The following is a 23,382-nucleotide window of genomic DNA, read 5'->3' on the forward strand; positions in this document are numbered from 1 at the left end:
AGGCTCACAATGTTCATTTCAATTTCAATCTGACTTGTGTAAAGAAAAAGATACCTCCTGAGAACCTCTTGATACTTAAGTTCCTCTACTCAACACACAGGCAGCTCATCACTTCAGCCAAAGCAAAGTACTATGCCAACACCATCAAGGAAGCCACCAACAGCAGCAGAACGCTGTTCAAAACAATCAAGCACTGCATCAGCTGACTGACAGACCCACCTATTCCTCACTCCATGGAAAAGTGCAATGCCATCAACTGGTTCTTCTGTGAAAAAATACAGAAGATACAACAGCACAACGATGACATCAAGCCTCCTTCAATTATTACTCCCACTACTTCTTGTAGACTTCCACACTAGTCAGCCTTCAAAGTCCTGTCTATCTCAGATCCAGCTGACATACTACACTTCCTCAAAACCACTTTTACGAAGGTGATGTCTTACAATCGTCTTTCTCCACAGATCTCTCTGGTGATGCTCTCTTACCCATACTGACTATTGTCAGTTCCTCTCACTGACAGCATCTTCCCAGAAGCTCTCATGACAGGCCAGATCCTCCAACTTGTAAAAAATAAAACAACTTACACTAGACCCAGATGACCTCACCAAATACCGGCCCATAACTCACATACCAGTCATCGACAAGATCATTGAAAAAGAAGTCATTTTTCACCTACACATCAGTGCTAACCATCTCTTGCATAACTACCAGTCTAACTTCAGATCACACTGCAGCATGGATACCGCTAGCTTACACATCATAGAGGATGCCCTCTTTACCACAGATGAAGAGGACCCCTGTCTCCTAGTATTGATGGACCTCTCAGCTTCTTTCAACACATTCAACCATCCCACCCTCATACACATCCTAGAGTCTTGAATAGGATTCACTGGAAATGTTCTTCGATGGTGCTGCTCCTACCATTCCAACCGACATCAGATGGTTCACATGGGCGCATCGAGGTCACAAAGTATCCCTTTCACCTGTGGAGTAGCCCAGGGCTTCACACAGTCTCCCGTCATTTTCAATATTTACATGGAGCAGCTTGATTCTCTACTCGCAGATAACAATATAGAGATTAATCAATATGCCAATGATACACAAGTCTGCTTGAAAGTCTCCTCTGCTTAGAACATCTAACGCCTAAAACACTGCTTGCAAATCATGGACACCTGGATGTCCAGTGCCTTCCTGAAGCTCAACCCAACTAAAACCAAACTCCTTTCATTTGCAAAGACCAACAAACAAGATAAAGCACAAAGACTTTTATCGCTTTGAACCCTAACTTTCACCGAATGGCAAGTCTCTTGGATTCACCCTGGACACCAACCTTATCCTCAAGGAACACACTGCTAAAACAACAAAGCCAGCCCAATACAGCTATATCTTCTAAAGTAAATAAAACCATTTCTTCCAGAAAGAAACATCAGAACTGCTGTTCAAGTGCTTGTAATTTTGTAGCTGGATGGGTTGTAATGCCCCACTCCGTGGGCACCCAGATGCCAAACTGGCACCTCTTGTAGGGGACATCCTATATGTTGCAGCACATCTCATCCAGGACTACAAGAGGATAACATCACTCTCATCCTAATGGAACTCTATTTCCTCCCTGGCCCTCACCATCTTAAAAACCAACTGCATCATTTACAAAGCTATCTCAACCAGCACCCTCGCTTATCAGTCAGTCAGTCAGAAAGCTTTATTTCGATAAAAGGTTATATCATAAAAGCATATATATACAAACATAAAAAAAACATACAATTCATCGAAAGAGCAATATTTACAACGAATCACAGTATTTGTAGAAATTCTCTCAATCGGATAGCTTAATGGCTGATTTAAAAAGTCCCAATAGGGGGAGGAGCCTAGCGCGCATCCAAGATGGTCGCGTGAGCACAGGGCTCCCCGGACCCTTGCTGCTCCTCGGAATATATCCTGAGAATATCCTGATGTGGTTTATGGAATCTGGCAGATGAAGACCGGCTGAGCACGTATCTCTTTTCAGAACTCGAATCGGACCTGGGAATCCTGAGTTGTCGTTGTTCGAACTTTTGGGACCCACCCGACGGAGGTGCCCGGGGCGAAGGTGAACCGTGGAGCCGTGTCGTAATTGAACAACAGCGGCTGCAGTGCGGTGCCAGTGGCCGCTTTACCACTTTCGGTTTCACTTTCGGACTTCGGGGGGCTGGCCTGCGAATGCACTTGATGTGGCGGGGTGTTTCCTTGGCCTCTGCGCGAGGCCTTGTCTCCACCTGCCACTAGTGTGCCCATTGCCTTGGGTCCCCCCGCACCGCTATATTGTGGTCTCTGGTGAGGCGCTGGTCTGCGGTGCCGGTGCCCCTACGACTCTTGATCGGCGGTCCCCTTCGGTGTCCGTGACCACATGGGGGGCAAGGGGGGCCCCGAGGGGCGTAAGACTAAGGCCTCCCTCCGCGGGGGACCGGTCCAGGCCAACAACATGGACCGCTACACTCAGGGCAGAGGGTCCCCTGGAGCGACCGGCCCCCCCCCGGATGCCGTCGGTGGTGGCACGACCGTCTCTCCGGAGCTTTCCCTGCAGGACATCATGGGCGCCATTGACGGCATCAGGGAAACCATCGCCACGCAATACGAGGCCCTGGCCCGTAAAATCGACACGGTGGCAATTGATGTCACCCTAATTCGGGCAGATCTCTCCAAAACTAACGAGAGGGTTCAGGCTCTCGATGTGCGGACCTCCACCCTTGGTACGGATGTGTCGGACCTGCAGGCCGCGCTTGGTGACATTAAGGCGGTCAACGATCGGATGGCCCGGCGGCTGGAGGACTTCGAGGGAAGGGCCCGACGCAACAACATCCGTGTCATAGGCGTACCGGAGTCCTCCGACAGTCGCCCTCCTGGTCGAGGACCTCATCCTCCAACAGTTGGCCCCTGCAGGCCTAAGTAAGTTCTTTGCTGTGGAGCGGGCCCATCGAGTTCCGGGCGGTCGGCCACGGCCGGGGGCCCCCCCGAGGCCTATCGTGGCCAAACTGTTCCACTATAGAGACCGAGATGCGATTCTGCAGGCCTCACGGGTCCACGGCCCGGTTCGTCATGAGAACTCATCCATTAACTTTTATCCGGACTTTACCCAACTTGTCCAGAAACAGCGGATGGGATTCCAGGGGGTGAAGCGTCGTCTCCGTGAACTGGGCCTAAAGTACTCTATGCTCTACCCTGCAAAACTCCGAGTGGAACATGAGGATCGGACTGCCTTTTTTGACTCTCCTGTGGCCGTGAGTGACTGGCTGGACTCGCTGCCGGACAGAGGTGACCGTCCCGGGCCCTCTGCAGGCGCCGAAGGTGACGGGTCCCCTTTGGAGTGACTTTTGGTCCTTGATTTTGCCATTTTGCATTGTTCAGCTGGGTTTTACTTCTTTTGTTCATTTTGTCTCACTAGGACCTGTGTGGGGGGCGGGCGGGGACGGGTCCCTTTCCTCCTCCGGGGTCTTTTCGTAGAATGGGGTTAGTAGGGCGACAGGCACACTGCAAGTTGGGGGGGTTTTCTGGCCCGCAGGGGTGCAGGGTGGGGGGAGTTGGATTTGGGGGGGGGTTGGGGGAGGGAGGGGTTGTTTTGCTGTGTGTTTTTTGTTCGTAGAGCGAGGTATTGATTTTTATCCGGATTCGGGAACTGTGCTACTGACTGGGGGGCCTTTGATCTATTGGAGGGGATGGGGGGGACGGGTTGAGACTGATGTCATGGAACGTCAATGGGTTGGGGGATCGTATCAAACGGGGGGTAGTACTGCAGTATTTGCGTCGTCTGACTCCTGATGTGGTGTTTATTCAGGAGACGCATCTGGTTGGCAATGTTTGTCATGCAATGAACAGGGGGGGATACCGCCTCGTGGCCCATTCTGGTTTCACAACTGGTTCCAGGGGGGCGGGCATTCTCCTGCGATCCTCACTTCCGTTGGATATCACTAGGGTAATCTCGGATGACAGAGGGCGCTATGTGTGTCTGACTGGGAGGTGGGAGGGGCAGCCCCTTTCCCTGGTCTCAGTTTACGTCCCCCCGGGCCTCCAGAACTCCACCTTCGCTGACTTGGGTCGAATGCTGCTTGAACTTCCGGAAGGTCTTTTGCTTATGGGCGGGGACTTTAATTCGGTGGTTTCGGGTGACCTGGATCGTCACCCACCCAGGGCCCTCCCCGCTGCCCAGGCATGGCTTGGTGGCCTGCTGGAGACCTTCGGCCTGGTGGATAGTTGGAGATTAATGCATCCGACCCAATGTCAGTACACCTTTCACTCTGGGGCGCATGGGAGTCTTTCTAGGTTAGACTATTTCCTTATGCCCGCGGCGCAGACTGGTCGGATTCGAGAGGTTAGGCACCTGGCGCGGGGTATTTCCGATCATTCCCCGCTGTGGCTGCTCTTTGACACCGAGCCGCGGTCTGCAGGGCGGATTGCTCCTATTAACCCGTGGTACCTGCGAGACCCTATGACTCGCGACAGCCTGGTTAAGGCTATGGACCAATACTTCCTTGAAAACGAGGGGTCGGTGTCGTCCGCAATGTCCTTGTGGGAAGCCTTTAAAACCGTAATCCGCGGACACGCCCTCTCCCAGATAGTGGTGGCTAAGAAGCTCAAGAGTGAGGCAGTGGTGAAGTTGGAGACTGACATTTCGGGGCTGGAGTCGGCCTTGGAGACGGGTGTCACTCCGGACGGGCTCCATGCCCTCAGCCTGAAACAGTTTGAATACAGGTCTCTTGTCACTGACGCTGCCAAAACGATGTATAGGGAGCAGCAGGGTCGATTGTATGAGGCCGGGGACAAGGCGGGAAAGTTGATTGCGTGGCTGGATAAGAAGGAGAGAGTGAATCGTGTGGTCCCGGTGCTGTGTGTCTCGGATGGAGTGTCTGTGACTGAGCCTGGTGAGATTGTGGAATGTTTCGCTGACCACCTCCGGGCCGTGTACTCCCCGGTGACTGATAGGGATGAAGAGGACTCTTGCCTTCTGCTTAGGGATATTGCTTTGCCCGGCCTGTCCGCCGAAGACCGTGAGCAGCTGGACGCCCCCTTGTCTGTAGATGAAATTGCAACTGCGATTCGGTCCCTTCGTTCGGGCAAGGCGATGGGTCCCAACGGGCTGCCTATTGAATTATATAAGTTGCGCCCTGATAAACTCGCGCCCTTCCTCCGTCGTATGTTTCAGGAGTCCCTTGAGGCAGGCTCCCTTCCTGACGACCAGCGTCTGGCTACGATAGTCGTGATCCCCAAGGACGGTAAGCCACGGGATCGCTGTGCCTCCTACAGGCCTATTTCACTGCTAAATGCAGAGCCTAAAATCCTGGCTAAAGTCCTTGCCAATCGTTTGTTGAGCGTCATCTGCGATTTGATTCATCCGGATCAATGCGGCTTCATCCCTCACCGTAACACCGCTCTTAACTTGCGGCGTCTTCACGGCGCCCTCGCCAGGGCGGAGTACCTCTCCGAACCAGCCGTGCTGGTTTCTTTAGACGCCACGATGGCCTTTGATACCATCGAGTGGCCATTCCTCTGGGCTGTCTTGACCAAATTCGGCTTTGGGGAGGGATTTCTTGGCTGGGTGAAGCTTCTTTACACGGGACCAATGGCTCAGGTGGTAGTTAATGGGCGGGTCTCTCGGCCCTTCGCTCTCGGTAGGGGTACGAGGCAGGGGTGCCCGTTGTCCCCTCTGCTCTTTGCTCTTGCCTTGGAGCCGCTCGCCGCTTGGCTCCGCTGGGAGCCCTCGATCAGAGGGATCCGGTGGGCCCCGGGCTTCGAGGATCGGGTCTCGTTGTATGCGGACGATATTCTCCTGTATCTCACCTCGCCGCGGCAGTCGCTTGATGTTCTCTTTGATGTTCTGACTTCCTTTGGGAGAAATTCGGGTCTAACGATTAACTGGTCTAAATCCTGTGTCTATCCTATCTCCGGTGACCCTCCTCTCTTGCCGCCTCGGCTTCCGATCCAATTATCTCTGTCCGGCTTTAAATACTTGGGAATATACGTCTCGATGGACCCGGTGGCTCGCTATGAGCAGAATCTCCTGCTTCCACTTCGGCGTCTGAGGGAGGACACGGCTCGGTGGTGTAAGCTGCCCTTGTCCCCGCTGGGTCGGGCAGCACTGTTTAAAATGATGTCCCTTCCCAGATTTCTCTATGCACTTCAGAACTCCTTCGATGTTATTCCTGTGTCCTACTTTCGGGAGGTGGAGAGCCTGCAGAGAAGACTGGTGTGGGACGGACGGGCGCGTATCGCTCTGGCAAAGCTTACTCTCCCCTGGTACGACGGGGGCATCGCGCTTCCCGACATTCGCAGGTATTATTGGGCCTCACAGCTATCGGCCATTAACCATGCCACGTATGCGCCTGGCTTGAATCCGGCGTATGAGATGGATAAATTCCTGCTTCCCGGCGGAAACTATAACAGGGCACTTTACTCCAGCTCGGCTGGACGGACCCTTACGGGCCCTACTAAGATTGCGGTACGGATCTGGAAGGCGGCCAATGTAGCCTTGGGCTGGAGTGAGCGATTAACATGTGCCACTCCTCTGTTTGCCTCCGACCGCCTGGGAAGCCTCTGGACAACGAAGGGGTTTGAACGTTGGGACACGATTGGTATTAGTAGAGTGGGAGACCTATGGACTAAGGGTGCGGTTAAAACATTCGCGGCGCTCCAGAGCGAATACGAACTTACGGAAAGGGAGTTCTTCCGCTACGCCCAGATTCGGCACGCCCTGCTCTCTGTTTTTGGGGAGGGGACCAAGATCCCGGCTTCTTCGCCCCTCGAGGACCGCATACTCGATGGTCATGTCCCCGACAGTACTATCTCATTAATTTATAAAAAACTTATCAATAATCGGGCTGACCTCTTGGTGCGCCTCCGGGAGGCGTGGACGGGGGATGGGGTGGAACTGGACGACGAGGACTGGCAGTCCGCACTGTCGTCCCCCAAGGAAGTGGCCATTCCAGCCCGTCTCCGCCTGGTCCAACTCAAGATTCTCCACCGGGTGTATGTGACGGGTCCCCGTTTGGTCTCGATGGGATTTTCTGAAGACGGGCTCTGTAAGCGGGGATGTGGACTCAGAGCCACCTTTCTCCATATCCTTTGGGAGTGTCGCGAGGTGGCGGAATACTGGCGCCGGGTTCACGTGGTCATGGGACAAGTCACCGGGGTTGTGCTGCTGCCGGAGGTGCGTCGCTGTGTCCTGAATGTGTGGGAGCCCAATGATTATAACGCGGCTCAGACTCGGTGGGCGGCCCTGGGGAACATGATTGCCAAGAGAGATATAGCGCAGCTTTGGGGTTCCCAGCGGCCTCCCACCGTGTCCGTATGGAAGGAGAACATGGACTGGTGCATGTTCAGGGAGAAGACTGTGTATGTGGCTCGTGGTAAACCGGGGGCATGGGGTAGAATCTGGGGGCAATGGAACGCGTATCGTGGGGATATCTGTATTCCCCCCCTAGTGGACACCGATATTGCTTTGTCCCCCTGACCCTTGATGGTTCCTTGCGACTTCTGGAATAACCGAATATAGACGTTCCTCTCCCGTGACCCCCCCTCCGACCTATCAGTACTCCTTTCTCCCGATAGCTACTTGAAGGTCTGAAGTAGAGTCCCCCGGATGTAGCCTGACCCACATCTTTTGCCCTTACGCCTCGCCTTTTGTTTTTATTTGTTATTTATGTTAAACCTATGTATCCTGCTTCCCTAGGACTATCCGGAGCCATGTACGGGGCTGGGCCCCGGGAGTCGACTACTGCCTTAACATCTGTATGATCCTGTCTGAATCTAGCGGCCGGCCCTGGTGGTTGTAGGCCCTTGCTTGTAATTGACTTATTGTTCAATAAAATTTTCAAAAAAAAAAAAAAAAAAAGTCCCAATATCAAAAAGGTTAAAAAGTTTAAAATAGGATTAAAAAAGACAGTAAAAATGCATTGTGCAGGATCATGTAATAGAGCTGAGGAGTTTACTTCTGATGATCCAAGACCACCCCAGAAATTTGGCCACAGCACAGACTAGCATCAAGCTTGTGTCTGTTCGTAATATGCGTAGTGCCACACGATAGTTTGATATGCCCAGGAGACGGCAAGCAAGGCCTAACCATCTTCTTCTCGGGTTTTTATACGCTGGGCATTCAAACATAATGTGGGCTGTGCTTTCAACCTTCTCCACGCAATTCAAACAAGTGCCAGGGGTCTGATGGGGAGGCTTCCATTTGCTAGTAAACTCTCGAGTTGGGAGAATCTCGAGTCTGAACTGGAGGTACAATGATCTGTCCCTTGGCTTCTGCACAAATTCAAAGTAAGGCTCGAAGCTAACAGACTGTTTGTGAATATAAAAAGCTTCAGTTAACCTGCCTGTTTTGGGATTACTGAGGTCCTGATTGTCAATCCAAGCCCAGTAGGCTCTTTTGAGATCCGCCTTGCTCACGGGAGTTCCATGCTCCCAGGCATCATTTAAGCCAAGCTGATTAAGGGATTTTTTGATGTTGCGGAGCCAGCTTATTTTGTGAGAGCCTATAGTATTCATGATTTCTCTCAGGCCCTCAGTATATTTAGCTAGCTCCGGGGTACGCCATAGGCGAGCCCAGAATAGCAAAGGGCGTAGCCTTGCGATATCCTTGATCGAGCGCCTGCCCAAATCACTAAAGAGTGGTTTCAATGGGGTACCCCTTGGCAATGAGACTAGATCTCTCAAAAATGTATTCTCGGACAAGGTGATTTCTTCGAGATTATCATATCCCCATAATTCGGCTCCATATAGGGCCGAACCGACTGCTTTGGCCTGGTAGATCACTAATGCGGGAGTGATTGGCTTGCTCCTCGAGGAGCGGTGTTCTTTGGCAATAGCTCCCGTGGCTCGTTTGTAATTAAGCAGCATCTTGTTAATATGGGGTCTCCAGTTTAGGCTATCGGAGATTATAATTCCGAGATAGTCAAATAGTTTGACATATTCTAAGGGGGCTCCATCAAACATGATGGGGACGCTGGGTGATTTGTGCGATTTAAAGGAAAGAAGCTTGGTCTTTGTTGTGTTGATAGCCAGACCTCTCAGTGTACAGAACAAATGAAATCTATCTAGGAGCTTCTGTAACCCTGCTGGTGTCTTAGAGATCAGGAGGGTGTCGTCCGCAAAGAGGAGAGTGGGGACTTTTTCGCCCGCCAGGGCAGGGGCGTCAGCTGGTACATCTTGCAAAAATGTCACCACTCCGTTCACAAATAGGGAAAAGAGGGTGGGCGCCAATACACAGCCCTGGCGGACTCCTCTATTAACTGGGATCTTTTCAGTTCTCTGGGCCTGGGTTCCCCACCTCACCCTTGCAAAGTTGCCCTCATTAAGCCGGACCAGAAGGTCGAGGACAGGAGGTGGAACACCCATTTCCTGGAGAACAGACCAAAGACAATCACGAGGGACCAGGTCGAAGGCGGACTTCAGATCTATGAAGGCTAGATGGAGGCTGCCCCTACCGATCAAGACAACCTTCCAGTGTAACAATAGCAGCCTAAAGACCTGGTCAATCGTGTTCGTGTTCGGTCTGAACCCAGCCTGATAATGCGACAAGACACTATTCTCATTGGCCCAAGATAGAATACGCTCCAACAGAACCCTGCCAACCACCTTCTGGCTAACATCAATGAGACTTATTGGTCGGTAGTTGGCCGGGTCCTCCCTGGAGCCCTTCTTAAATATTGGTATTACCTCCGCTCCTTTCCATGACTCAGGGATAGGTAACCCCTTGAGGAGTGCATTAAGTAAAATGGTAAAATACACTGCCCAGTGTTTAGGGTCGGAACAGAACACCAGGGAGGCCATCAGGGCCTGGGGCTTTAACTGGGACCAATTTGTTAATAGCAGTCAAGGCTTCCGCCTCCGTAAAAAGATCGTAATTCTCCAGAATGGGGTCTATCAGAGTAGTAGAGGGAGAGACCCTAGAGCTTTGGGTGTCCTCGCCTGAATAGAGATTCGAAAAGTGAACAAACCATTCCTGGTTTGTGATATGGTTCAGGATTGCGTCGGGGTCAGAGCCTCTCGAGTATCTACAAAGATTCCAAAATGTAGTTCCATCTCTGGCTAGACTAGCAGTTTTCAAAGCCAACCAGTGAGATTACTCCCAGGTGCACTTGGCTTTAGTCACGGCCTTCCTATAAACCGACCTGGCAGATTTAATTAGGCAGCAATCCTTGGTTTTGATGGCAGTTGCAAGCTTTTTCCTGCTAGATCTACACTCCGAATTGAACCAGGAACCAGGCGATTTGTGTTTATTAGAATTACTGGTGGAAGAGGATACCATAAAAAATGACCCAATCGACTCAACTGTAGCTGCATGTATGGTCCCGGCCCTTGAACTCCCATCGGATTCCTCACATACTTGCCTAAGTTCTGCGGTTTTTGATAGCAGTATTTCTTTTATAGAAGTAAGTTTTTGCTCGTCTAGTGCAATTTTAGGCCATTTAAGATATCTTTTGCAGTTTGATGGGATAATATCTTTAGTAGACAATGTGGGACAAGGGTCAGAGATTGGGTGGTCGAGGGGCCATGGGTTCTTCAGTGTTAAACACAGGGGATTATGGTCGCCATCGGTGGTAGGGGCTATAACCAAATCCACTGCATAACGCCAGAGTCTACGATCGATCAAAATATAATCGATTCGAGATGGGCTGGAGATTCTGTTGAAAGTAAATGCTGCATGAAGATCGGAAGGAAGTCGACCATTGGCAGCTCTCAGCCCAAATTCCAGAGTCAAGGCATTCAGTTGGATTATCACTGGCGTCCATCTCTTCACCGGAGGAACTGTCAGAGAGGGTATCCCCCACCTGGCATCTTCCTCTTCAACCTCTAGAATGTCTTTGGAGGCGAGGGGTTCGTAAGTGCAATTCAGGTCTCCAGCGACCAGAATGAGTGAATTGGAGGGACAGGAGGAAAGCTCCTCTTCCAGAGTGGTAACAATAGGTGACTTAGTTCCTCCTTGGGTGCCTCTGATATATACATTAAAGAGCTCGATGGTAGGCCCCCCTTTAAGCCCACTCAGGGTTATATGCAACACATCTGGAGAGGGGCTTTGTACATGACAAACTCTGCAGGAAAGGGCAATATTTATCCATATCACAAGGCCTCCAGAAGGACGTCCTCGGCCAGTAGATACTGCAGGGACACAGTGGCAGGTATTACCGGATTTATACAAGGGTGTTAGACTCCAGGTCTCTTGAAATATACAAATATCGAAAGTGGCAATAAAATTATTCCAGTCCGGCAATATAAGTTTGGCTTTCAAGCCAGCAATATTCCATGAAATAATTTTAAAATCAGTTTTTGGAGCTAAAAGTAGAAAAGTATCAGAATCCATGGTAGGTGGAATGGAAACTACGGTTTGAGTCCCACCTTCCCCCCTGACCCCACTAGAGGTGGCAGAAGAGGGTATTGGAAGGGGCAATCTGCTGTTGGTATTAGGGGCAGCATAGAGCACTTTACAAAGATTTGGTAATGTGTTTACCACCGGAGTTAGTCAGTCAATATATTCCAAGGTGGATGCATCCTCAGCTCCATAATTCGACAACCCACCCCTCCTCCCCGCAGAATCGTGGCTTGGTGTGGGAAAGCGTCTAAATTGAATAGAGGACGAGTCCGGGGAGGATGATCTATATTCAAGAGCTATAAGGCCATCAACTAGAAGGTGGATAGCTAGGGTCAACTCAATTGTATCCGTGGGGTTGTCGTTAGATCTAAGTCTGCGGGCCCTTATTAGGTCATCTCTTATGATGGATCGGCAACCTCTGACATGACGGATCCAGTGGGTGACCTTATTTTAGGGATTCTTCGCCCTCATACCCAGCGGTCGTGGGAACACCCACCATGTAAACAATAGGCTGTATAGTGGCCGTGGGTCTTTGCACTTTGGAAGATGGGAAAGACAAGTCGTGAGCTGGAGTTTTTTGGGAGGGATAGGGCTGACTAATCATGGTGTGTGGATTCGTAGTTGGACGAGACTTGATGTTGGAATTAGTGGGATTAATCCCAGCTCTAGTGATGGGTAAAGACTTTGGTCTAGCTTGCGGGAATGATGATAGCGGTTGAGTCAGAGTGGGTGTGCGAGGATCATTATTTAGTAAGGGAGATACTGATAGATTTGGATGACAAGCAGTAGCAGGTAAAGTGATTAGTGGTTGCATAAAAGGTTTTTTGGCAGTTGACAGCAATTCCAATACTAGTGCTTTTAAATCGCTAATTTCTTGCTTCAGAGCCTTGATGGTTTCCAGAATTAGTCCCGAGTCTGAAGCAGCCCCTCCTAACTGGTCTTGGTGTGACCCATCCCCTTCTGGCACAGTCCCGGATCCAGAGCCCAGAGCTATACATGGATTAGATGTTACAGGTGCATCAGGACTAACAATGCTACCAATGGACTCGACATTATCAATATCAATATCAGCTAATGCCTCGAAACGATTTGTACAAACGATGGCAATGGAGTCAAGAGGGGCCAAATTAACGACAGGGGCAAGAGGACTTTCTTCCTCAATGTTTAGCATAGAATTGGCACTATGGTTCTGCAAAGCATCCCTTTCCGCTGTTTGGTTTGAGATGGCTTTTTTGCTAAACATTTGGGGGATGGTAACAGAGCCTGGGCGATGATTGTTTGAAGGCAATTGGAGTGGGGGCGTGGCAATTAAGTCTGAGTCTAGGATGGAAGTACAATCATCAACCAAAGATTCTATGCGATCTAAGGCGGTAGCGGGCGTAGATTTTTTGCAAGGCTTTCTGGCCTTATTCCTTTTTGCCACGCTGCCAGTGAGGCTAGCAGCGCCCCCATTCACATCCGACATTTTCCTTTTGCCCATTGTGGGCCACACTCAACCACACGGTAGATGGCTAGCTGATATACCGATACCAAAGGTCAAGAATATGACATAGGTCCCCACAGTAACAACACAGTACCTTATGTTAGGGCCAGCAAGAGTGTTGGAGGGTGCCGTCTCTGCCGCGGGTCACAGGCGTAAGGGAGGTGGCCCGACCCGGCCTCCTCTGGCCCCTGACGGCCACAGACGGCCTGCCATCTGCCCGGGCTCAGCCCGGCGCCGCCCGCGCGCGTCCCGCGACGCGGAGAGAGCCTGGCCTTTTGAAGCGCCTCCGGGCGCGCTGGTGGGCGGAAGTGGGCAGGATTCGCAAAGCCTCACGGGAGCTGTAGTCTCCCCCGACTGCGGCCGATGCTGTAGTTTGGCGGCAGGGGAGACTGACAGCGTTGCCACCCCGTATCTAATGTGCTGCGTTGGACCCAGGAACTGCTCGTGAGGTCAAGCCCCGTCCGCTGTGCTGCTGGTAGGTAAGAAGGTGTCGCTTATCTTATAGATCATCATTGCTGGGGGATCTCAGCACACTCGCAGCCAGAACACAGTCAGACTGCACACTAAGAAGTGTAAAAAAGAAAAAACAAGACAACAGGACTTTTCTATCTATGTACCCAAGATCTGAAATAACATCCATGTACACATCAGCACCGCCCCAATGCTCCTCCAATTCAGGAAAGTGTTGAAGACTCAGCTCTTTACAGCACACTACATCACAATACATTAACCATCTTCAACCCAGCTCCATCTCCTCTTACTCTTTGACTTTATGCTAGTCTTTGACCATGTACAGTCCTCAGATGTCTTTTGGCTAGGTTTATGCTACAGAAATACCGTATATATACATGCATAGAATGAACTGGCAAAGAAAGACGCAAGAGTTGAACAGTACTATGTAATTTGGTGGTCACTGCTTTAGTCTCTTCCAAACTCGATATTGCAAAGCTCTTTATTTGAACATTAACTCCTTTTCATTGAATAAGTTACAAGTAGTGCACAACGCGGCTGCACGCCTTACTCTTAAGACCCTTAAACGAGTATCTGTTAGAGACGGTATTAGAGCGCTGCATTGGCTCCCTGTTAGGAAGCGCATTGTCTCCAAGGCTATTTGCTTAGTATTCCTAGCTCTCCAGCAGGGTCTAAACATCTATCCACCTTTTTCAACTGGTACATTCCAGGCAGGTCACTCAGATCCTCCTCAGCGAGAAAAGTCACCATTGCCAGGTTTCGGAAAGTTATATGGGGTGGTCCGTCCATTTCTGGGGCTGCTGCTAAGTTTTGGAATTCTCTGCCCGCCCGCGTTGATAGACTTGACTTCTTTGTTTTTATTTAGAAAGTCTTTGAAAACCTGTCTTTTTTCAACTCAGGCTCTCTGGATTTTCTGTGCTTAATGAGCTCTATTTTCTGGAATGGCGCTTAGATACCCAAGGGTTTAATGCGCTCTATATAAATATAAATCCAATTTTCATTTCATTACTATTCAGCCAACCCTCGTGCAGTGTTATTTACCTTGGCTTCAATCTGCCTGTAGCAAGAAACGCCATAAACTGTCCTGCGATCTCCACTCCTAGGCGGCAAGTGAAAAAATATTGTGTCTGAGAAATAAAAAAGAATGGATAAGATAAGATGCTTGAAATACATTCTACAACACTATAAAAAAATAGCAAGCATTTAAAAATCATTAAAAATGAATACGAATTTATTGAGATGCCATTTCCTAAAAAGCCCTCAGATAATTTATGAGCTTCAATGCCTCGCATGATCCCTCCTTTTTAACATTTAGTGTTTCTAATTGGATATACATGAAATTCATCAATTCATAATACCATCAGCTTTCTAAAAATGTTGAAAGGTTTTAACGTCCACCATCAGTATAACTTCAGCCCTAATCCATAATGCAAATGACAGGTTATACAAATAAGCAAACACAGAGGCTATCAGTAAAGACAGACACTTAGTAAATGTTCTTATAGTCACATAGATTTACATGAAGCTCATCAATTAAGGAATTGTACGTGTCAGAGCAGCCTTCAAATTGCTTGGCCACATGAATTGAGGCAAGGAACAGTGAAACTAAGGAACCTGGGCCTTGAATTCCCTTTGTTACCAAGTATACCGTGGGCTTAGATTTTAATTCCTCTAATGCACATTGCACACTCCTTACACTGCCCAGATTACACTGCAATTTTATAGCGTGCAACGCTACCTTTCCTTGCTCCACATTACGGACGCCAAAGCACCTATTGCTAGGAACTAAGCTTTTCCTTTTGAAGTCGAAGCCCGCTATCTGGTTTGCTAATGACATCTTGGGGGCATTCGGAAAGCTTCCCTGGAAATGCATTCCGCCCACTGCTTACCTTTGGCTTTGTAACTCACATTTGCTTGCTTTCTACTTGCTGGCTTTATTTGTTTTAGGCCGTCCAGTTTGAGTTCGTACCTTCCATGACCCATACCCGATTTACAGTATACTTCCACTAGTGCTAGATTCCAGCAAACAGGCCTTTAAATCTTGCTTTTATCTTGTCACATTTGCTGGGCATTCAAAGACAGAGGTCAAATGTCAGGCTCTGTCTTGCAAAGGAGCTTGGTGTTTTCTTTCTCTGACTTCAAAGTGAGAGGATTTATGTGAGAATCATGCTGGCTGCTAGGGATGTGCTGGATGGAAGGGTGTACAATGTTATTTTTTCTAACACAGCGAAATTTAAATGTATGAAAATGAACTGTGCAGATATTTCAGAATACATCAGAATTGGTGAAGCACATTATATTTTAATATGATAACAAAAAAATCTATACAATAGGTGATGACCGTTCCACACATTGGTTGTGCGTTGTATACTTTCATCAGTAAAACTGTATGTCTGTGCAAATGTAATGGCTATTTCAATTGAAGATGTGTTGCCTGTAATGGCAGTGCGCTACCACATCATGCATACTCCACTTTACCCCTCTCCACTCTACTCTGCACCACTCCACACGATGTCACTTTATGTCTCTCGACTCTACTTTGCACCACTATGCTCTAACCCACTGCAGATTATTCCAACCGATGCACTGTATATCACTGCTCTCCATGCCAATGCCCTCTACACCACTTTACTCAAACCCAATGCACTCTATGCCACTGCACTCTACATCAATATAATATGCAGCACTGCACTCTATGCCACTATACACTACTCTGCAACACTCCACCCTATTGTACTCTAAATCGCAGCACTCTCCGCCACTTTCGTCTACTGTGAATCACAGTACTCTATGCAACTGCTCTCTGCGCCAATCTACTCTGCACCACTCTTCAACCAATGCACTCTACGACACTCTACTATGCAACACAGCACTCTCCTCTGCACCACTTTACTGCACTCTACGCCAATGCACTCAAAGCCACTACACTCTACGCCTCTCTACTCTATTCTGCACCACTTTACTCTATGCCAATGCACTCTACCTCGCTCTACTCTAGCATACACCACCGCACTCTTCGCCACCCCAGTCTAGGCCACTCTACACCACGCCACTTCCTTATATTCTTAAACAATCTAATCTACGCTACTCTACTCCACCCTGCACCACTCCACTCTGTGACATTACACTCTGTGCCGTGACACTCTACACTGCGGCACTACACTCTGCCGCAGTAGTCTACAGTACTCTACACCATAGCACTCTATGTCACTCTACTTACATCACTGCTCTCTATGCTAAAGCACTCAAGACCACTTTCCGTAAAACCAATGCACTCTATGCCAGTCTACTCTGTACTTTACACCACTTCACTCTAGACCACTCCACGACACTCCACTCTATGACATTCTATTCCACTACTAGGATGCTCTACGCAACTCCCTCTATGCCACTTTACTTCACTCTATTAAACAACACTCTATTCTATCACACACTACTCCACTCCACTCTATAATGCTCTAAGCCACTCAACTCTACAGCACTCTACGCAACACCCTGTATGCCACTCCGTTCTGCTCTATGCCACTCCATTCTACAACACTTTACTCTACTTAATTCTATGACACTCTGCTCTACACCCTCCCACTCTATGACACTCTGCTCCCTAAATGACACTCCACAGCACTTTACGCCAATCGACTTTCCTCTACACCATGACACTCCACTTTATGACACTTTTCTCCAATCCATGACACTCTCCTTTACGTCACTAACTTTTAGCATGCTGGACAGTAGTTATGCTGGTGCACAACATGGCTAAAGTATATTGGCAATGCCAATAGCTCTTGCATTTGCCAATGTTTATTATCTACCTACTGAGACTTCTCCAATTGCTCCAGAAAAAAAATATTATTAGAATTGTCTAGTCCGTAGGCTTACAGAGAAGGTTGACCAAATGTAATCATTATTGTGAAGTTAATAAATTAAAGGTGAATTTGGAACAAACTAAAATAATCCCTTTTGGGGGAAAAGTAAAACCAAATAAGCAGCTGGTAGGTAATAGTAGGGTTGAAGTTGTATCATCCTATAAGTTCCTTGGTATGACGTTTACAAGACAGTTGAGTTGGACCCTGCATAAAGAACTGGTGGAGATGCGGGCAGCAACGATAGGTGGCCTTGTCCACTTTAACAAAATCTTTGGTGGTCCTTCCTGGTCTCCCTTTTTCACAGCTTACAATGCAATGGTCCCTACTCAATGTCTCTGCGGGGCTGAAGTATTGTGCCCAAGTATGGAGGGAATTTGGGAGAGATGTGAGAATAATCTCTCCCCAAAAAGTGAATTAGCCAGGCTAGAAGACTGGAAAGCAACCTGCAGGCCTGGAAATTATTAGCCTATAAAGCAACCCTGCGAGTGTGGGTTAAACTTTGGGTTTCAGAGGTACAGATGGTATAAGCCTTATGTGCTGCCGAAATAGGAAAGAGTGGGTTAAGGTGGGCAGTAAATGAATGAATGAACGAACATTAGATTTATAGAGCGCAAACTTAGCCCCAAGGCGTCAAGGCGCTGCAGGAGAGACAATTTTACAGAATTAAAAAATATGCTCAAACTGATATTTGTGTAATGAGCCAGGTCTTTAAAGCCCTGCGGAAGAGGGAATGGGACCCTTGTCCCGACAGATCATCTGGGAGATGCAGATTTTTACTGGCGGACCTAAGCTGCTTGATAGGAACATAAACTGAAGCAGCCCTTTGATGGAGTCGGGCCCTAGGCCGTAGAAGGCATTGTGGGTCAGGCAGAGGGTCTTAAACCAAATTCTTCGATCCAAGGGAAGCCAATGCAAAGAAACAAGAGAGGCCGAGACTGAATGATATTTTGGAAGGTCCATCACCAGCCTAGCAGCAGCATTCTGCACCAGCTGCAAACGTCGCACCATACTCTTGTTAATGCCCAAGTAGAGGGCATTACAATAGTCCAATCTGGACATCACAAGGGCTAGAACTGCCTGTTTTAGTGAAGCAAACGAAAGAAACTGGGAGATTTCCTGAGGGTCCTAATAATCCCAAAGCACGTAGACACTGTTCTGCTGATCTGCAGACTTAGGGAGTGGGAGTTGTCAACTATGACCCCTAGATTTTTACCATGGGGTGCAGGGCATGGACAACAGCCAAGCGTGTCTGGCCACCAATCGTTAGACCAAATGTTCTGTTGGTTACCAAAAATCAAGACCAAGTGAAAGTCAGAAAAAGGATAGTTGCCACAGCAGGGGCCTTTTAAAAATGACTTGCAGAAGAGAGTCTAGGTTGGCTGATCAGGAGTATGTAGGGAAGAGACCCGCTGAAGCTATGCTTAGTTCTATTAAAATTTCGGGTAGCTTTACAAGTCCATTATATGAGGTCTGAAACATTTCAAGCTCTATCATATGCAGAGAATAATTTACATGTGGTTTGCGGTTCCAAAATTGTAATGTTCATCTGTTGATGGACTGTCGTAATTTTAATAGCTTTTGCCGGTTTATTTTAAAACCGCTTTTTACAAAATACAATATAAATAATCATAATGATGCACTTACATTATTGTTGAACATGGAATTTTTAGATGTTGCATGTGCCCTGGCAACATTTCTAAAAAATATGCTTGGATTAATGATGCAAGAGGCTTTAAGTTAGTCTTTTTAGAGCTGGGGTGCATGGGGAGTGGAGATTTTATGTATTACATGTCGGTGTACTTTGGTTAGAGCCTGGTTCAGAATCTTGGAGGGGCTGGAGAGGTGGGGAGTATTTAGAATAATGTGTTATGCTGTTTTAAATGTATGTTTAAAAGACAAGTGTTTAAACATTAATAAAATTGAACTGAACTGAACTGTTTGCAGTCTTGACAGAGACACTATGGACTAAATGGACCTGGGCATGCCTTCCTAAGCAGATGACATCATTAGCTTACATTTAGCATGGCGCTAACTACACACACCTGGGCAACCAAGTGTTGCAACACAAAAAGAACAGATATGTCTTAAATGCGCATGTAAACAATGGCAGGTATTGAGATTCACTTTCGCCTCTTAATCCACAACCTAAATTATGGACAGCACATAAAAGAAATACGATTGGTAGTAAGTTTTGGGTTTTAAAAAATGCTCCTTCATTGATGGCATAAGTGTAGAAGAAATATTATATAAAAAAATATGCAGAAAGTATAGATTTGCCCTGTTGGTTAAAAGCATGATTTTAGAAAAAACAGCCTAATATTATGCAGTCCGCTATAATGCCACTTAACTCAGCACCAAGAACCTCGCCACAGTTAAATATTGAATGGGGACAACACAAAACATCTTTAAAGGCAGCAACAGCTGCGAGTTATACAAGATCTATCTTCCTTCTGTGGGGCAAATCACAGAAAGCTAACACCAGGAAACCCTGAGGCCTTGGTGTGGCTCGTTTTGCAACAGAAGCAAATATATATGAAAGTGTATCATCTGTCGCAGAAGGACGGGGCTAAGCCACATTAGCCACCTGCCAAACAACTGGTCTCGATTCTTCATTATCGGATGGGAGCCTGAAACATGAATGTATGAGATGCGAAAAAGAGGCGTTCGATGACATGGACGAGACACACTTTTGTGCTCAACATAAAATCATCCATAAATTTCTATTTATGACCAGGCACGGGTGCTGACAATATTAATTTCAAAGCCTAACTAAGACGGATATAGACTGTAGAGGTTTTTCTTTTTAACCTCTAAAAACACTTTTGATATCCGAGATGAACGTATAATGTCTTAATGATCACCCCTCATATGTTCAGACACCAAAGACCCTCATTGTTTTGTTCAAAACCCCCTCTGTGTAAATCCTCCTCTTTTATAGTCTAGGTTCACCATCCTGCAAATGCAGACAATGCCAAAGGTCTATGGATCTTTCTGGGAAAAAATCAGTTATTGTTTCACAATATTGGCTTAATCGGCGTTTACTCCCTAAGACAATACACCACAGGCGTTACCAGGACAATTTGGGAAAGCAAGGTAGAAAACAAGTGTGTCTGCATATTGGTTCTACAGCACACCGCAACTAGCTTTCCTCTAATATTCCAAAACTGAGAGGCAGCTGCTGTCTCTTTTTCTATTCATTTTCCACTTGAAATCGCATCTTTCATTCATAAGTAAATAATTAGGTCTCTCTTAGGTTTCCAGTAAATTTCAAAGCCAGATCAACAAGTCCAACTACTTTGCACTTCTTTCTAGATGGGTCAAGAAAACATGGTGATGGGTTTCCTAAGTCATCCCTCCCCCTCTCTCTGAGTGTGTGCATGTAGTCTTAGGTTTCTCACTTATTAATTTATTTTTCATAGATCTTGACTTTTGTTTTGATTTTCTTTAACCTCATCAGAGGAATACAGTTTGGGCTGGACTGTTCCCATGGGGAGCAGGATCAAGGCAGATTTGCATTTGGCTGGGTGTAAATTGGAATGGCATGGTGGGCAAAAAATGATGGACTAAGTCCCAGATCTCTGTACTGGAGGTGAATGTTTGACATTGCTCAGCGTTCCATCCGTCAATTGTTCTTTTTGCATTTGTCACCCTCAGTAGGATGAGTATGTCCAGAAGTGGGTCATATACTCACCATGCCACTGGATTCAAGCTAGCCTCGGCTGATAAGGTGTGATACCCCAAAACCAGTCTCAGGATGCTTCTTTCCAGTCCAGGGAGGACCTGGCCTGGCAGTTCTGGCTGGACTGTTGCCATGGGGAGTAGGGTCAAGGCTGATTTGCATATTGCTGGTTTTAAACTTGAATGGCATGGAAGGCAAAAGAATGATGGATTTAGGCCCAGATCTCTGTACTGGGGGGTGAATGTTTGAAATTGTTCAGCATTCCGTCCATCAATTGTCCTTTTTGCATTCATCAGAGGAATACAGCTTTTATTCGCTGCAGACCCATTATACTAAATCAAAACTGCTAGATACCTTTGAAAGAGAATACCTTTCAAAAGATATCTGCCAGGCAGCACAATCCTATAAGTTACGTTTCTAAAGATAGCTAGTTTTCAGTTGACAAACAGATTTTTTCCACTCATTTTTCAAGCTCTAGCCTCAACTGAAGGTAGGCAAACATGGTCTCTTTTCAAGTCGTTTCTTGTTAGGTATTACAGCCTTCTTCCAACTATTTATTTTACACAAGAGCGTTATCATCCCTGCAACAGGTAAATTCAAACACCCTCGGGTTGATATACTTGACTAGATCTGTCTCAAGCTCATGCATCTGACTCTCTTGTAAAAGAGACAGACAATAAAATGACATCACACCATTATCTGGCAAAAATTAACATAGGCTTAGAAGTTTATTCAGTACCCAGAGGGAATTTGCCACATCTACCATTGGGCTTAAAAAAGGTTTCCTGGCCATTGAAAAGACTAGGAAAACCATTTCTTTCTCACCACTTAACTTTTTAGTCAGTAGAGGTTCCCAACAAATGGACCACAACAGACCACTAACCTGCCCTGAACAGAAAGGACTCACAGACGAGAATGAATGGATCTTACGATGCTAGTGCATCAACTTTTTTAGCTTCACCATCAGTAACGAAATCTTTAAATAATAGGGCAAAATCCTTTGCAACTTAATTCCTTCTAGTCATACAGAACTATTCTGGGTCAAATCCGTTAACTATATTTCCAGGTATTGCCTCCAATTAAACATGAACAGCAGCTACACATTCAGATGGGGTGCAAACATTCTTACCTACTTCCACAAAGACTGCTTGTCAAGGTCAAATCGCTTTGATATATTGAATTAAGTTACTTCAAAGTAGTCACTGAATATTTTAGTCCTAGACAGGTAAAATGCCTGGACAGCGATATGGCAGTCAAGGCAGAGGTGCCAGAGTTTCTTTGTGATATAACCTAAAACCTTCAGTGTGGGACCTCCCAATCTACTGACATAACATCTTCAACCGCAATCATAAAATGTACCCTTATACTTGGAAAAACCTTTCACGGCTTGCAAGAGGATGAAAGAGAAGCACTTAACAATGCCCATTTTCTCTTTTACTATTACCTCCAAAGAAGCGAGATGGAGTCCTGATGCAGAGATGTGCATGTATTTTAAAACTAGCTGCTTCATTTAATATCTGTAAGGAGAGCAGAAGGTCAGTGAACTCAGTCCACCTGCAGCATTATATCCTTCAATGGCCGTTCAGCACCCCCTGATCTATTACACATATTTAGTTATTTTATAAAGTAAAAATCGATTCATATCTGGTATTGCACTGATTCCAAGCAGAGCTTTTTTTTTAGCAATCATCTGTCTTGAGAACTGTGGCTCCAGGAGTGACCGCATTCCAATTACAGCTTAGAACCAAAATTCCAATCATCTGCCAATCGAATGGTCTGGACCTACCATAGAGGTAGTCTCCTTTCTTTGAAGGTCATCTCTGGCAGAGCAACCTCAACATAGTATTGTCTATATAAAAGAACAGAAGCAAGAACTGGACTTAAAGGGCAAAAGAAGGTTACTCTTGAGCTTTGGCCAGGATATCTACCCTTTTTTTCACAAACCCAATAACAAATATGGTTGCTAAACAAATTTCAGATAACTTTTGGGCATTCACAAAAGAAATTAATGTCTCTACTCAGGGGTCATTCAGTTCATGCACACGGCAAGCCGTTAGGCGACCTGTGTCACCTAACAGCATACCATGTGTCAGCATGTGGCCACAGTCAGAAAAATGGGATCCTCATCTACGTGGGGGTTCATATATCTATTTAACCAAGTGGACTGGGTAAGGAATAGGAACAGGACATATATCAAACAGTAACCCCATGCTTGAACGTACTATTGAACTGGAAAAACAAATGGCATGATGCCTCAATTTCCTCATTTATGGATAGCTTGACCCTATTTGGAATTCCTAATCCAAATCACTAAAAATATTGCATAGCTCAAGTGAGAACTATTGAAACTCCACAAACAGGGAATACAAACGTAAATAGATGAGCTGCCAGATGTATGGGCAAGTGTTGAATCTTGTGCAGAATCTCGGTGGCATTTTACAATGGTGTTTACTTCTATTCAGGATTAAGCTACTAATGTTCTAAAACAATCAGTTTCTGGGTAGGACAGAAACAGAAAGGTTGTCACTGTTGGGCTTCTATAATA

At 47.0% G+C, this 23,382-nt stretch overlaps 1 protein-coding gene across 2 annotated transcripts in view; it reads right to left on the reverse strand.

The window, feature by feature from the left end:
* Positions 1 to 23,382, reverse strand: part of AVL9 (AVL9 cell migration associated) — a 425,217-nt gene that overhangs the window by 184,732 nt on the left and 217,103 nt on the right. For both annotated transcript variants that reach the window (XM_085607507.1, XM_085607508.1), the window contains exon 3: positions 14,334 to 14,419. In XM_085607507.1, coding sequence (XP_085463633.1) covers positions 14,334 to 14,419 — 86 coding nt within the window. The remainder of the gene's footprint in view (positions 1 to 14,333; positions 14,420 to 23,382) is intronic.

The sequence above is a fragment of the Triturus cristatus genome, chromosome 5_2, assembly GCF_964204655.1.
Source record: "Triturus cristatus chromosome 5_2, aTriCri1.1, whole genome shotgun sequence".
Classification (NCBI taxonomy): Eukaryota; Metazoa; Chordata; class Amphibia; order Caudata; family Salamandridae; genus Triturus; species Triturus cristatus.